Here is a 15,144-nt window from a genome sequence, read left to right as displayed (position 1 = left end):
AAGCTCATACAGTTGGCCTCAGTCCATTGATACAACCTATCCAGGTCCCTCTGTAGAGCCTTCCTACCCTCAGGCAGATCAACACTCCCTCCCAACTTAGTGTCATCTGCAAACTTGCTGAGGGAGCACTCAATCCCAGTTTTTTGCTGCAAATATATTAAGAACTTCCTCCTGTTTCTTTAGCCATTTGGAATTAGGATACAATAAACTGATTTAAATTTGCTTACAGGATGTCTTAGCATCATCATCAAGTGGCTTCTCAGCTTGCTTCTTCTTCAGATATGTAACTTTTTCCATAAGGTATAGGAGGCGCCCCCGAATGGTTAAATCACTGTTTCCATCCAAGGTTCCATCTTCATCTAGTTCGATTCCTGAAATAAAAAAAAATACACTGAATAGTAAAAGAATAAAATTTTTACTACAAGCTGAGTATCTTTATTTGAAAGTATGTGTAACTGATATAGTGTAATCTATAGACTACTTAGTTGATGTTTCCTATGCAAAATTATTTAGAAAAATTGCTTGTAAAGCCATTTTAATTTAAAAAGTAAAAATATTCAGTAACAAGATTTACCACAGTGTGTCATTAGGTCTTCATGGAAATCCAAGAGTTGATCACGAATTTCTTCAGGGCAAGGACAATCATTTTTATCATCTTTAAAGTTCAGTAGCATGTTAATCTTGAAGAACACAAAGGAAAGGCAAATGATAGTGGTCTCCAAAAGAAAAAACTTTTAAACCAAACAGAACTCTGCCACACACAGAGCACAACAAAAAATAATTTTTTCCATTCTAAGCTGTACCTGCTCCTGAGGTGGAGACCGAAATTCTTTTGTTTTTCTAGCCGTCAGGGCAGCAGACATGTTCAAGGCCTGCATCACTTCATTGTACCGGAAGCGCTGATTCTCTTGAAGTTTGGCCACAAAATCATCCGAAAATGCCACAATGGCTTCTATTCGGTGTCGTACCTGGCAATCACACAGGTACTGCAGTAGATGACACATCTGAGAAAACAGTATCATAAGAGAAAGAAGAGTTGGCAAGCTAAGCAGTATCATCTATATATTATGCAAATAAGGACAGAATTCTTACAGCAGCAATTAAAGTGACTGAGATCTTTAAAGCTGTCACATGTGAAGCGATCTTACTCGAGGAATATCTGGCATCTCCAAGAGATTTATGTGCCTCAGACATAAAACGTAAGACTTTAATAAAAGTTAAAGGAGAATGGATTTACTCAGTGCTTCCAGGGAATTTCTGGTTCTGGATCCATAAAACCAAGAATTCCCTGCCAATTTCATTGAGAAAGTAATTCTATTTAATGAAAGAACAGGTGTTTGATATACGATGAACAAGTTTGTATCATCAGGAAGAACCTAAATCTTCTTATTACCTGCAAGGAAATTATTTCTCTATTTAACTAACATCAAAATGCTGTATTTCTTGAAAAACAAATTACTAAATGAAGAAAAAAGGGTCTGTGAAGAAATAGGAACAACCACTATCACTGCAGTATTGTTACCTGTAATTTGACAGGTTCTGGAAGCTTCATCTGGAGGAGTCCTTCCTTTGGTACTTGCTCCCCTCTGGTTTCTTCCTCTCCTTCTTCTGCCTTCAGCACATCTGAACTCAACTCCTTCTCTGAGAAATATTTTTCATCCTCCTGGCTCACTGCTTCTTTGAAAACCCGGGGCTCAATCAACTGCAAGATGTGTTTCAGATCCCCATTGTGAAATATCCCCATTATTAGGAGGGTATAAAAGAGCTTGATGAGAGGAACAAAGAGAAACTCAGTGGAACCTCCAACTGGATCTCTGACATGGAGGCTGCCCTCCTGAACAGCTTCAGTCAGCATCTCTATGGTTTTTGCCTTTAAGACCTCCAGTGGGAATTCAGGACTGAACTGAAAGCATTCACTGCTAATGCTTACAAAACTTGGCAAGGAAAACTGCATTCTTGGCCTTAATGAAGTGCTAAGTCCTATACCAGGGAGGCCATGCTTTTTGTTTTCATCAGGAAACAAAGTAATGCTCTTGGTCTCATCTGTCATTGGAACTATAAATTCATTATTCATCATTAACCTGGCAGTTGCATAGGTGTTGAGATGGATGTCAATGAGTAAGTCATAATATCCTGCACGTAACAATCCTGGCATATATTTATTCTCAATAGCATACAGGAGCTGAGATTCATCCACGTGGCTACACATAGCATGGGCAACACGGTTGTTGCCTAAAGCACAAACAGCTGAATACAACCGGAGGGTATGGTAGTGAAATTTCAGCAATTCTTCTTGTTCTGTCAGCTCCAAAATATCAATTGTTCTGCAAATAAAAAACAGTACAGTAAATTCCCTATCAGTGCAAAAACTGACTTAAGTGAAGAAATTAAAAATTTTCCCTCAGGAAAACACTGGCTCAACATCTGTACTAGAGAGGGACTTTTTCCACATTGCAGCTTTCATGTGAGAAACAATGTCACCCTAAGAATCGGGACTAACAACGAAGTTCAATCAGGAATTTATTCAAGTCACTCCTAAAGTACATCTTCAAATGTTTTCAGTGACGAAAAATCAAAATTATTTACTTAACACAAAATACTTCATACCGCAAACAAGAATTTGGATAACTGAAAATGAAGGTTTTAAAACTGGTATAGGTTGAGATATTTGTATCATTTATTGGTTTTGGATATGGGGTTGCAAATTGGCAACAGACTAAAAAGATCATTTGTAGAAGCTTCGGGGCAGGGTTGTTTGTTTAGAATTCTTACCTAATTTTTTAGTGATTTTATTTTCAGTTTTGGCACTGGTAAAACACTAGTGGGTAACAAGAAAATCACAAAGTTAAATTTCTTCAGTTGTTTAAATTTAGAAAAAGTAAAGTAGTGAAATAATTAAATTGGTAACAAATCTTTAAAAAATCTATAAAAACAGATCCTTGCCTATCTTACGGATTATATTTAATAATTTATAATCAGAGTTTCTTTCATTTGCATTCAAAGCCTATATATACTATCAAAGAGTTTGGAGAGAAACTAGGAGAGGTTCAAAACACAACAAAAGGAATCAGATTTTAAAACACTGAAAAGAAGATTGATTTTTTTTTAATATTAGCTAAATCAAAACACACTACCTTTATCTACGTGTGTTACAAATACACATTTTCTTACAGTAATGTTATTACATGTTTAATCCCAACCTAACTCTGATACAGTTCAACAGAAAGATCAACCTGTTTTCTTCAGGGATATGAAGGGCCATGAACTGCAAAGGATTCAGGCACTGTATCATCCAGCCTTGACGCTCACTGATCCGCGAGACATCAACCTTCAGGAAGTGATTTGGCACTCTACTCCAAAGCACATGGGTCAGAAATTGGACATGGAGGCGCGGAGGACACTGAGAGACCGGGTTTTTGTGTTCACTTTTGAACAAGCCAGCAGACAATGGCATTACATTCTGGAAAATTCCAACAGTAGAGACAGTCAGCTTCATTACCCTTACCAAAAAATGAATACATATTTTTCAAGAAATATGTTCAATATGTAGTAAAGTGGAGTGCAACAGGAAATTAACTGTTTCAGTAGTTTGTAAAACCAGCTAGTAATGGTTGGCAGATTAGCAGCAAGAAAGCATTGTCCATAACAAATTTTTTAAAATAGCTAAATTTGAAATATAAACTTGAATGGAATGTGTGGTCACTTCCTTCGACCAGAGATCTGAACTCCACTCTTCTTTTACTTCTTCTGATTTCTTAGACATCCATGTTTAAATATACTTTAAAACTATTTTAAAACCCTACTCTAATCTGCAGATACACTGGTCATCCATACTTTGTAGAATAAGAGATTTGCCTTACTAACCCCAGTGATTTCAATTCATCATGTAGGATGAGATTCAGAAAATTCAATGGGACTTTGCAGGATCTGCTGCCAAATTGAATCAGTTACAGCCCTTCTCATTCAATGTACTGTATTTTAAATACAAGACGTATTTAAAACCGAGTTATGAATAAAACTGGCAATAGTGCAAACACTTGGAATCATAAAGATGTGTCCAATACCAAGAACACGTTGCAGGCAATAAATGGCTCAAAAAATAACAACATTATTTGATACGATATATTAGTCCTCAACCTGCACAAAACCAAGCATTATTTACCTTTATTCTTCCCAATTCAAACTGGAAAACATTGGGGCTTGTAGCTTGAGCAAATACAGCAGGAAATAACTTTGTACTCGGTTCAACCTAAGTAAAAAATGCACAAATATATAACCATTGAAGACAGCAAAACAATATTACATATTAAAAAAACCCTTATATCTGTATTGACAGTCAATAAGTGCAAGTCTTTGAATAAAACCCCAGAAAATCCAAATAAGAGGGAAAAATCACTGTCACAACAGTGACAATTACTTTTTTTCCAATCTTGTACCAAAGTTTCTAGTAAGAGGTCCCCTGAGGATGTGGCTTTCCGTCTTCCCCCAGACGACACTATCAAAACACAGTCACCTGGTAGTACGTGCCCAGCTCCTTGCCGTTAGCTGTGAAGGTCAGCAGGCCACTTGCGGCATCAACCAAGCAACCAATCTCCAGGCCGTTGTTATTACGTCCTTGCCCAGGGCTCATGCTCTCTCCTGCGCACACCATATAGCAGTTGCTGCGTTTTATACTGAATGCCAAAAGACAAATTTATTTATGGATGGTGCATATAGACTTTATGTAATGGACTAAGAACAATTTTGTGTGGCTGCAAACAGGGCCTTCTGGCTGAAAACAGCGGATCCCACCACAACCAACGCCAAAATGCAATGAAACCTAAACTTCCCATCATTGAAAAAAACCAAAATAGAAAAACTCAACAAAAACTGAAGATGATAAGATATGAACACGCTCAAATCTTTTGCAAAATTCCAAGAGACAAAACTGACTTTGCAAGTCAATGTTTCTGGCATGGATCACAAGCTTAAGTGCTGACAGGAGCTGCTGCTGTACTCAAAACCAAAAAAATTCCAAAAATACTACAAGGTATTTTGCTCTACTCTTTACCAGTTCAGAAGTCTGTATTTACAGGATCATGATTTGAAAATACATGGAAAAGCTGCACTATTTTACTTTTCAGTGCCTATTTATTTGATTAGATCATTACTCCACTGTTTCTTCACAAGCAATAGGAGAAAATAAGCAAAGTTACACTTTTTCCTATTATTTTTCTTTTTACATTAACCCAATTATATTAAATGGGGTGGATTTACAGTTTATAAATTTTTAGTTGCTCTTATGGATACAAAATGTGTATTTTAAGAAAATCATAACCAACCTCTCATGAACCTTCCCTTTTTCATCTCCCAGTGTAACTGTGACCGTACGCACTCGGTCCAAGTCAAAGCTTGTGTCATACTGGTGAAAGTCAGATGTAATCCACCCCACCCAGACGTTAGCAGGCTCTTGACCAGGAAATATCCTCACTGAATAATAGTACTGTCAATAAAAACATACTGTCAGTAAACATTAGCATTTCATTTCCAGTGTATCAGTTTGATTCAGAATTAATTTGCTGTTCTAAAATCTACAAATATTTCATCTCTTCAAAAGCAGCATAGGCTTGTATAAGTCCACTTTATAAGCAATGCAACAAAAGAATATAAACACAAATCAAAATACAGATGAAACAAAAACTGGAAAAGTTAAAAGATGTGGCTTAGATGCTTGTATTGTAGGCTTCTGCATCAAAGCACTGTAGGCTATTCCTGTACTGCAGCTACAGATTCTATACTGTAGATGACTCCATTTCTAGTATCCAATATCTTTTAGAAAGAGGAAAATACATCCAAAAGATGAGTATTTTTTCCTTTGAACACTGATAAATGAGTTCTTATGAAGCTGATCTTGTCAGAGAAAGATGCACAAAATTTTCACTGGGAATTCCATGAAATAAACACTGAGTAAAATTAGTATAGATGTTTTCAAATGGTCCTGAATATTGTCTTACTCGTTCAGTGCACTTTTTCCTATTTATTACATTATTCTAGAACTACTTATTCATCCTCCCTTCTGTTTGGTGTTATCAGGACTACTACACACATTTAAATTAAAAATCATGCCTGAAAATTACACAGTTTCTGAAACTCTTACAAGCAAAAACATGTAGCCATTTAAAACAAGAAAGAAAGGAAAAGCAAACAGCTAAAATACCAATCCCATGTTACGATACCGTGGAAGTTTGCATCAAATAATCATAGTCATCCCTATCATCTGCTAGCACATCCTCAGTAAGCCGTGCAGAGTGACTCATGCTATAATCTGGCTTTGTCCTCCTGAGCATAAACCTGTAATAAAATAAGGGAAATAAAAAACTATATGAAAAGCTCAATATATCTATATATAAACAAAGAAGTTGATACATTATCCCTGAATACATAATGCAGTAACATTGTCTGGGTAACAGCCAAGTGTTTGCATCTCCACAGCATCATGAAGCCAGGTCCTCTGCTCCTTATTCCATCAGAAAAATTAGGGAAAGTTAACAAAAAAACAAAACAAAACAAAAAAAAGGAGGAGGAGAGGGTTTGGGGAAAGCAAGTGAAATGTTCTACTAACCTTTGTTTAAGACGTGAAGGCTTTTCTTGAACATAATCTTTATGGTTGTTTAACTCTGGTTTTGTGGCATCTTTTTCTTTTTCTGTCCGGTCGGGGACGAGATGACCGTGAGCAGTTTTCATTAGAACCTCAAAATCAGAATCAGCATCATAATCCTCCAAGTCATTCTTGGGGCCAAAAAGACCAGAGCCTGGTAACCCTCCTGCAGCTGATCTGGAGAACACCTCTGCACATTCAATGGGCATGCTTAACCGAAAAAACATCACGTCTGTTTTACTGTTCTGCGAACCAAAGGACTTTTGCGTGACCTTCAGGCAGGGGCAGCTGTCTATGGTACCATCAATCCTCATCACCTATCAAATGTAAAGATGTAGTTCTGAAGCTGATGATATTTTCCTCTTATAAATATTCAACTTATATTTTTAGAATAAGCATCCATGACTTGCAACATCTGCAACAGTCTGCTGCCAACATTCAAATGTATTGTAATCATAGTATGTAGAAATACATACTGTAAGGAGTCCAGGGTTTTGCTGTTCTGCTGTTAAATAAAAAACCTACTTACAAAAAATGACCTTTCTCATCATGTCCTTTGCAATATAAATCCAACTCTGCCCAGAACAACACAAGCCGACTAATATAAATCATACAAGTTCATACACAAGAACACAAATTACTTCTTAAATACTACAGTGTGATACATATCAGCTGAAAAAGTTATAGTTTCATCAATTTCATCAGAATTTCCTGGTAGACTTACACAGCATGAGTTCAGTTCCATTAAGATGCACAACTGATTGGGACATAAGTGCTGACACAATTGGCTAATAAATATTTATTAAAATCAAAACCAATTAGCTATGGGAAAATCACTTCACAAACTGTGTGCACCAGAACACATGGTATCTGTTAAGTAAAAACACCCAGTTTCTGGATGTTGTTTACAAACATAGCTCTCACTGCACAAGGAGCTCTTAAAGAGGACATGCTGTAGAATTTGCCTCTGAGAATCTCATGTTTGCACACATGACAGACTTCACAAAGAAATACTAATAATCAAATAATTACATTATTTGCAACTAAATGTAAGAAATTCGTAACAGGTGCAAGTTTCATCCAGAATTGGGTCAATATATTGCACTAAAAAGCTTGTCTAGAAGTGCAAAAGTAGAAACATAATTCAAATATATTAATGGAGGAAGTGTCTACAAACATTTAAACAGGATCACAAACCTCAATATGGTCATGATTTTGCGGCACTGGTAGAAACTGAGGGAGCCTTTTACTCAGCCAAATGGTGATGTCTCTGTTGGTATTAACAGCAAAGGGTTCATACCCTTCCTGTAAGCCACAGATAGTGAAATATTTTAGGGTGCTGACATCTTTTCCAAAGTTCATTCTTCCCACTTGAGATGGGCCCAGGCTGCACACAGGTAGAAATCCTTAAAACAAGGTGAAAGAACACATGGGTTATACATAGTGAACATCAGAAAACTGCTCTCTTCCATAACCAAATTAAAAATAGTTTCAAAAAAAAAAACTGAAACAAAACAAAAAACAGTATAAATGCAATGGATGATGAGAACTGACAATATTATGAGAACTGCAGCTTCTTGAAACAGTAGTTCATTTTTGAGTTTGGGCTGGATTTTTTTGTTTTTTACTTTTGAATGAGCTTCACGCTTGTATGCATCTGCTCTCTTACTGTTCCTTCAAAGAAACTGTTGGGTCGCAAATTTCAAACTGAAGAAACCTCCTCATCCCCCTCACAGGAATGCTGTGGGGTTCTCTTTCCCATAGCAGCAGAGATGTGAAAAGCAAAGACAAGGAGGTGTAAAGTGATCAGCTGTGAACATGCCATATGTATATCTATATCATCTATATCTGTAACTTTATTTATTTTTGCATTTATAGATATGAACAATTGGTTTATGTTCCTGCAAAAGTTTCTGCACATTTCATGAAAGGAAGTAGCGAGCTCTATCTCCAGCACCTTGAGAATTAACCCATAACCAGTTCTGCTTTGTTAGAGCCCTCCAATCAAACAGGAAGCAATCACTTCACAAAACAAACAAAAAAAACATTAGCAACTGACGATATCAGTAGAATTCAGAAAGCATACCTTGTAGAAAAAGCTGATTAGATAATTAAATGTAGCCCAAAATCCAAGAAAAGAATTATCATCTCTATTCATGAAGACTGAGATTTATACATGACACAAAACTAAATCAAAAAGGAATACTTAAAATATTTTAAATATTACTAATACTTACCCTTCTTAAACAGAATGCAAGTATACCGTTAATTTTTCTACCTCTTCATTTTCTGATGGGCTCAGAAAAACAGATCTCGCAGATAGATTCATTCTTAGATATGAAGCAAATATTTTATACACACACACACACACACACACACACACATATATCAATAAAATGTAACTATTTGCAATATTCTCCAGGTGGATAACTGGGCTATAGAGCAAAACTTTCACCTTAGCAAAACAAGTAGAAAGACTAACACTACCACCAGAAAAGTGTCTTTCTAGCATTGTCTGTCAGATGTGGCAAAAGCATAGGACAGCAACACTTTTTATAATGTTCCTCACTTTTGGGAGTACAAGATGAACTTTCTGCCTACAGACAGTTCCCACTCACAGAGATCACGAACTGAGAAAGCGACATTTGCACAGTGTACTTGTTCATATCTATAGTATGAAATTTCTCTTGCACAAATGCGTAATAATATGCAATTATGTTTAACAATTCTACTACTCAGATGGTGTCTCACAAACAAGCCACTGCCATAATCCTGAGGAGCCTCATTTTTCTAAAGGCAAAGGTCTGTTTCTGCAACAGTACATGGCATACACAAGATTCACCGAGAAGTGACCTGCAGAAAAGTCTCAATGCTCCTATGAGAGCAAAACCAAACTAAAACCAGCCTACTAAAAAATGAAAGCTTGATAAAAGTCGTATTCATTTTGGGTATTTGATACTTGTGTTTGCAAGTACATACATACAAGCACATATATACAGACGCCCTCCTCCCCTCCCTGTCATGAAAATCCAGCTAGAAACAAGCATCGCGAAGACTACACTACTGGGATTTCATCAACTTTGAAATCAAAACAGCAGTCAAACAGTCTACCCTTGGGATTTCATGCAATTCCCATTTCTCTCAGAATCTCTCACTCCTCAATGGGATTTTACTGCCTGGGAACTGGAGAACCATTATAATTTAATGGCACAAGGATGATTTAATGCCTACACCACTAAAAGTAAGGTAATTCACCCACCCCTTCCCCTCACCATGTTATCACAGTATCTAAGGAAATCTGAAGGCAGTAAAGTAACAGGCATGAGTCTAGAAAATTGGTGGCAATTATCTCATTTTAAATGAAATAAAATTATTCCTAATTGCTATGGTATGGCAGAAGAAGGGACAAAAAATTCTTCTCCCAAAGCACTCCTGAAAGTAAAATACTCCGAAATAGAGACGAAAATAAAGTGGTTAAAATTCAAGCAGGGAACTGCTTAATTAATAGGTATAAGATTAATATTTCCTCTGAGAATAGGGATCAGTAACCCCAAAGTATAATTTGCTGATGTTACTGTTCAAAAAATTTAACTTTATCTGTCACACACAGATGTATTATTTAACAGATGGCTAATATATATGGCAGAATATATGTACCTAAAACAAATGAAAAAGAAAGATTAAAGCTTAAATCATCTTTTTACATTAACATAGCTCAGAAATTTTAGGAAGCTGTCTACATTAATGCGATTTCTTACCCTTTTATGTATCTATTCAAAAACAAGTATGTAATTATATTTATAAACAAAAATACTTTTGTGCTATAGAATCAAACTGGCACTTGACACAACCTCACAATCTTTACTATCTTTTGCAATCTCATAAGTCATGGCTTCATGGGAAACTAAACGTTGCTCATGCACCCCAAAAGCTGCACCAAGAACACAACAACAACTGGCACAATCTGCGGGTTTAGATTGAAGTAAAAAATCATGGAGGCCAATATTGTACCAGCTGACTTTATCCTGGATAAGGTGTCATTTCTCCTCCCAAAGCTAAAACAAAACCTTAAAGCTGGCTTGAACACTCTATGATATGTTCTCACTAATTTGACAGAAATTTTGTAGTATTTCAGTACTTGATCTAGATAAAACTTTACGTCCTGGCTCAGTAGGGTGTTGGACTACATGATCTCCAAAGGTCCCTTTCAAGCCAAATCAGTTCATGATTCATTCTATGATTCTGTCATGTCATATAGCAAGCTGCTGCAGTGGAGATTTTAAACTCATGAATTTGCTACTCCATACACATTCCAGCAAAATAGCCAAAAGGTATGGCCACAAAAGTTGGCTGCAAAGTTCGCCACAGAAAAAGGCCTTGCCTCATCCTCACACTCATCACATCTGCTTTCCAAAGGCTTGACACTAATCAAATAGAGAGAACAACATGGGGTAGGTCCCTAGAGAAAGGGACAGAGGGACGAAAAAAACAAAACAAAAGCACAGCACATAAACTGGACAACAGCAGCAAATTAACAGCACAATGTATTACAGTACTTACCATCACCAACCTCAAAGTCCTTGAATGCAAGTTCAGAACCTGAGTCATCAAGCAGGATTTCACCATTTAAGGTGAACATCATGGTGTGCTCATTCATGTCAACCATGCATCCAACAACATCTCCTGCTGACCAAGAGCGGCCAAAATGCTCATTACCTTGATGCCACCGCTGTGCCTGAAAAGGATTTAAAAGAATTTCAAAGAGTAATAGTGACAACATATATGTTTCTCTCTCCCTTAGTGGTACAACAATTAGCCTCCTCAATTAAGATGATCCTAAAATTAATGCTTCCACAGCGTATCATTCCAAAATAATGCCTATGAGTACTCCAAGTTGACTTTGAAAATGGAAATCCAACAATTAATCTCCTCCACGTACCCCTCACTTCAGTATTGTAAAATGTTGCTAAGCAAGGTGACAGAGAAAACTGCTATTACAACCTTTTAGTAACAAGTAGGAGCATGGCTTATTTTCCTGCAGAAGCTCCATGAAAGACTTGTAATGAAAATAATACCCTATCAATTACAATGCCAAATGAACCTTTCTTTGAATCCTGAAGGTCAAAAACTTTTCACCAGCCAAGGAAAGATCCCATCAAAATTCAAGACAACAAAATAGCTGTGTGGATTGAGACCTAATGGTCAAAACCCAGTTTTAAGAAGGCAAACTGCTACACAGCAAATTCCAGTAAAGACATAGGACTTGAATAGTTTACTTAAACAAATCAGTTATTTTACAAAACAACTTTTCAGCTTGAGAGCTTGATCTGACCAGGAAGAGCCAGGAGTACTGTTGATTTCTGTTACAAATTGTAATAGTAATAAAAGAAATTAATTTCAATATCAGATACATAAAACATTCTGACATGATTCATCAGTAGCCTTAACAGCAATTAGCAATAGTTTGAATACTGGTTCCACTTCATACCAAAATAAAAAGTTTTAATAAGTCATTTAAACTATTTGATGAAAATCAGTAACACATAAAATAGTTTGATTTCCTGTATAATTTTATTACTAGGTTTCAATCTGTCATTGTCCCATGCAGAGTTAAATTTTAAATTTTAGCAAAAATTACTAGTTCTTTCATACTTCATTTACTCTAAACTGTAAGGATTTCCACACAAACCTAGGAGTACTTTTTGTAATTTTTCCATTCCTATAAAAAACTTTCATCAAAGTTTGGCTCAACACTTACAGCTAATAAAAATAATAATCATATTTATTCCCTAATGGCACTTCTTATAGAGAACAGCAGAGTAAAAAATTAAAGGGATTCATAGTTAATTACAGCTTTGCCAGTATTTTGAATTTGAGTAAGTCACTTGGAATTTCAGTGCCTTATATATACTGTACAAACACTGTGAAACTATTAAATAAATTATAAAAATGCAAAATCCTGCTAAATAATTTTTCAGGTGACACTGATCCTCCTTATTCCACCTAGGCCCTCACAGAGAGAGAGAAATTATTTCAAAAAACACAAATGAAAGAAGGTGATTTAGTTGAGGCAATGACACGTGGAATAAGAGGCAAAATTAAAAGTTTTGCAATCACTCATATTATTACAGATAAACATATACAAACCTTAAAGCCATCAAAAACAAAAGCTTCTTCATCTGAGCCAAGCTCCTGATCTGGCAGACAGCCTGGCCGGGTCCAGCCAACTCTCATGTCTCCTGCAGTGACTGCCTCGAACTCAAAGTACCACTTCCCCGCCCTCACTGCATATGTCTTTTCTGTGCGGAAGATCCTGAATTTTTCCATTAGCCCACTGCACACATCCAGTCTCATTGCTGTGAGATAGAGATATATATATATATAAAAGAGTAAAGTAATAATAATCAAGTATTAAAAACAATGCTACAGAGCTTTGTAAATCAATGTTTAAAATTAAATTAATGAGTGGAGATGCAGAACTCCACTAGAGGGCTGTAAAACCTTTAATAACAGGATCGATTCTGGCTGATGAAAGGGCATCCCTATGACATGTTTTACACATCTCAAAAATGAGCACCTCATAAACTGTAAAATCTAAATCCTCAAAATGACTACAAAAATCTTTTGCTGAAAGCAATTTCAGTCTCTGTTTAAGAAAGACCACTCTGGGGGACACTGTCCCGCAGCTCCTTTCCCCTGGGAGTTTTGCAACAGGACTGGTGTGATGACACCACTCAGACATAAGGACTGCAACTGTGTTCTTTACACGTCATTAGTAACCAGCTCAAAGGCCTCTGCAACACAAGGGAAAAAAACCAAAACTTCCAGCAGTTCTGAAACTGAAAATTGCAGGTTCCCTGCATACATTTTGGGTTTGAGTTACATTTTCTGCAGAAATGCTTTACTGAAGGTCTATGCTCTAAACAGATCCAAATTTAACAATACCATCACTATATAAAGCAGGTGAAAATCATTTATTAATCAATATATTGATAGGATATTTCTCAAATGATCCACACTTTGCTGAGATTATAAGGATGTACGTTTCAATTTTGATTTAATTATTCCATATTTCCATATCTCCAAGTGAAATTCTAGAATATGGTTGCTGAGGGGTTATATCTATTACATTATCACTCCCTCTCTATACATGTACAGTTAGCACTTCAGAAGGACAGCACAGCGCCAAGAGTATCTCTCTCATGTTCCATCTTACCACTTGATCTCAGCATGACTTTAAAACTGCTGCTTTAAAAGCCATAATTTGTAAGAGTATATATTTTATTTGGACATTGTCTCCTAATTTCTTTTACTTTCTTAATATTTCATATTCTGCAGTTATTGATGTAAATGTTGAGTATTGCTTCTTTAAAACTTCCTTATTAAAAGTTTATATTCTTTTCCATTTTTTTCTCCTTATGATGAAAATACTGCCTGTGGTATCAATAAAATAGTTAATCTGGCAGTGATGCAAAAACGTTGTAAGTGACTTAAAATTCACTTACAGTCTATTCAACTTAGATTGGGAAACTTCAGGTATTTATGCATGTATTTAAAATGTAACCACAAATTTAATTCCCTAGCATAAGACCATATATTAAGCAAGATGATAAATATGTTTTCCTGATTTTCTGTATTTTAGGGTTGTGTCTTGTAGTATTCACAGTCCTGATTTAAATCGCTTATGCTTTCAGTTTTTATTTATCTGAACTACCAAATCTAGAAAACAAACAGTGAAAGCAAGTATATGAAACACAGAGGAATTGTATCACTGATTAAATATGTAAAAATGTTTAATTTTGTGATTCTTCATTTGAGGCCACAAAACAAGAAAAGGAAACAATAAGGAAAGCAAGATCAAACAGAAATTTAAACAACAGAAGATGAAAAGCAGCACCTGTTAACTTTGGAGACACCATATCTGTTCAGATTGTTTTATTGGACCAACAAATTCAGAGTGCAATATTCTCATTTTTTGAGAGAGAGAAAAGACCAAAACAGCAAAATTAATTACCGTGATCTTGATCAGGAGCTTCCAAGTTGTAACCATAGCCTAGCAGGGTGCGAACTGCTTCCCTAAGGCTGTCTTTGTTTGACTTTTTTGTCCTATCATCCAAAAGTGCATAAGGTACAAGGCGAGGATTTCGTCGATTTTTCACATCCTGCATAAGTATGAAAAATCTATTCAATTTCAGAAACTGTGTTTTGTCTTCAAGACAAAATTGTGCTAAAGCAGCAGTGTAACAATTACTATTTATACCAACTGAACTCACAGAACTGCAAATTACAGCAAGGATTCAAAGAAGTTGCAATAGTCCAGAAACTAGTAACAACACTGAATTTACTAAAAAAGCAAGCGATACAAATAAATGAAACTCATACCTGTTTTCACTTTCCATCAAATTTACTTAATAGGATAACAATACAAACAACAAAGACAAGGGTAAATGCAAAGAGTTTGACTGAAAAGTCAACAGGATCACATTTTGTATGCTCTTTATGAAGCA

General features: G+C 36.0%; 1 protein-coding gene across 1 annotated transcript in view; it reads right to left on the bottom strand.

Moving 5' to 3' along the window:
* Positions 1-227: 227 nt before the first annotated feature.
* The window catches only part of LOC104542737 (ryanodine receptor 2-like), a gene marked incomplete at both ends in the record, with an annotated part of 30,530 nt that continues 15,613 nt past the window's right edge, over positions 228-15,144 (bottom strand). Inside the window, 14 exons of the mRNA XM_010187145.1 lie at positions 228-371; positions 575-680; positions 804-1,004; positions 1,523-2,324; positions 3,234-3,460; positions 4,163-4,249; positions 4,514-4,673; positions 5,322-5,482; positions 6,216-6,330; positions 6,602-6,954; positions 7,835-8,043; positions 11,198-11,372; positions 12,785-12,993; positions 14,652-14,799. Coding sequence (XP_010185447.1) covers positions 228-371; positions 575-680; positions 804-1,004; positions 1,523-2,324; positions 3,234-3,460; positions 4,163-4,249; positions 4,514-4,673; positions 5,322-5,482; positions 6,216-6,330; positions 6,602-6,954; positions 7,835-8,043; positions 11,198-11,372; positions 12,785-12,993; positions 14,652-14,799 — 3,097 coding nt within the window. The remainder of the gene's footprint in view (positions 372-574; positions 681-803; positions 1,005-1,522; positions 2,325-3,233; positions 3,461-4,162; positions 4,250-4,513; positions 4,674-5,321; positions 5,483-6,215; positions 6,331-6,601; positions 6,955-7,834; positions 8,044-11,197; positions 11,373-12,784; positions 12,994-14,651; positions 14,800-15,144) is intronic.

This window comes from Mesitornis unicolor, unplaced genomic scaffold (genome assembly GCF_000695765.1).
Source record: "Mesitornis unicolor isolate BGI_N332 unplaced genomic scaffold, ASM69576v1 scaffold46906, whole genome shotgun sequence".
Lineage (NCBI taxonomy): Eukaryota > Metazoa > Chordata > Aves > Mesitornithiformes > Mesitornithidae > Mesitornis > Mesitornis unicolor.
The sequence above is the reverse complement of the archived record's forward strand: the minus strand, read 5'-3'. Positions and strand labels throughout refer to the sequence as shown.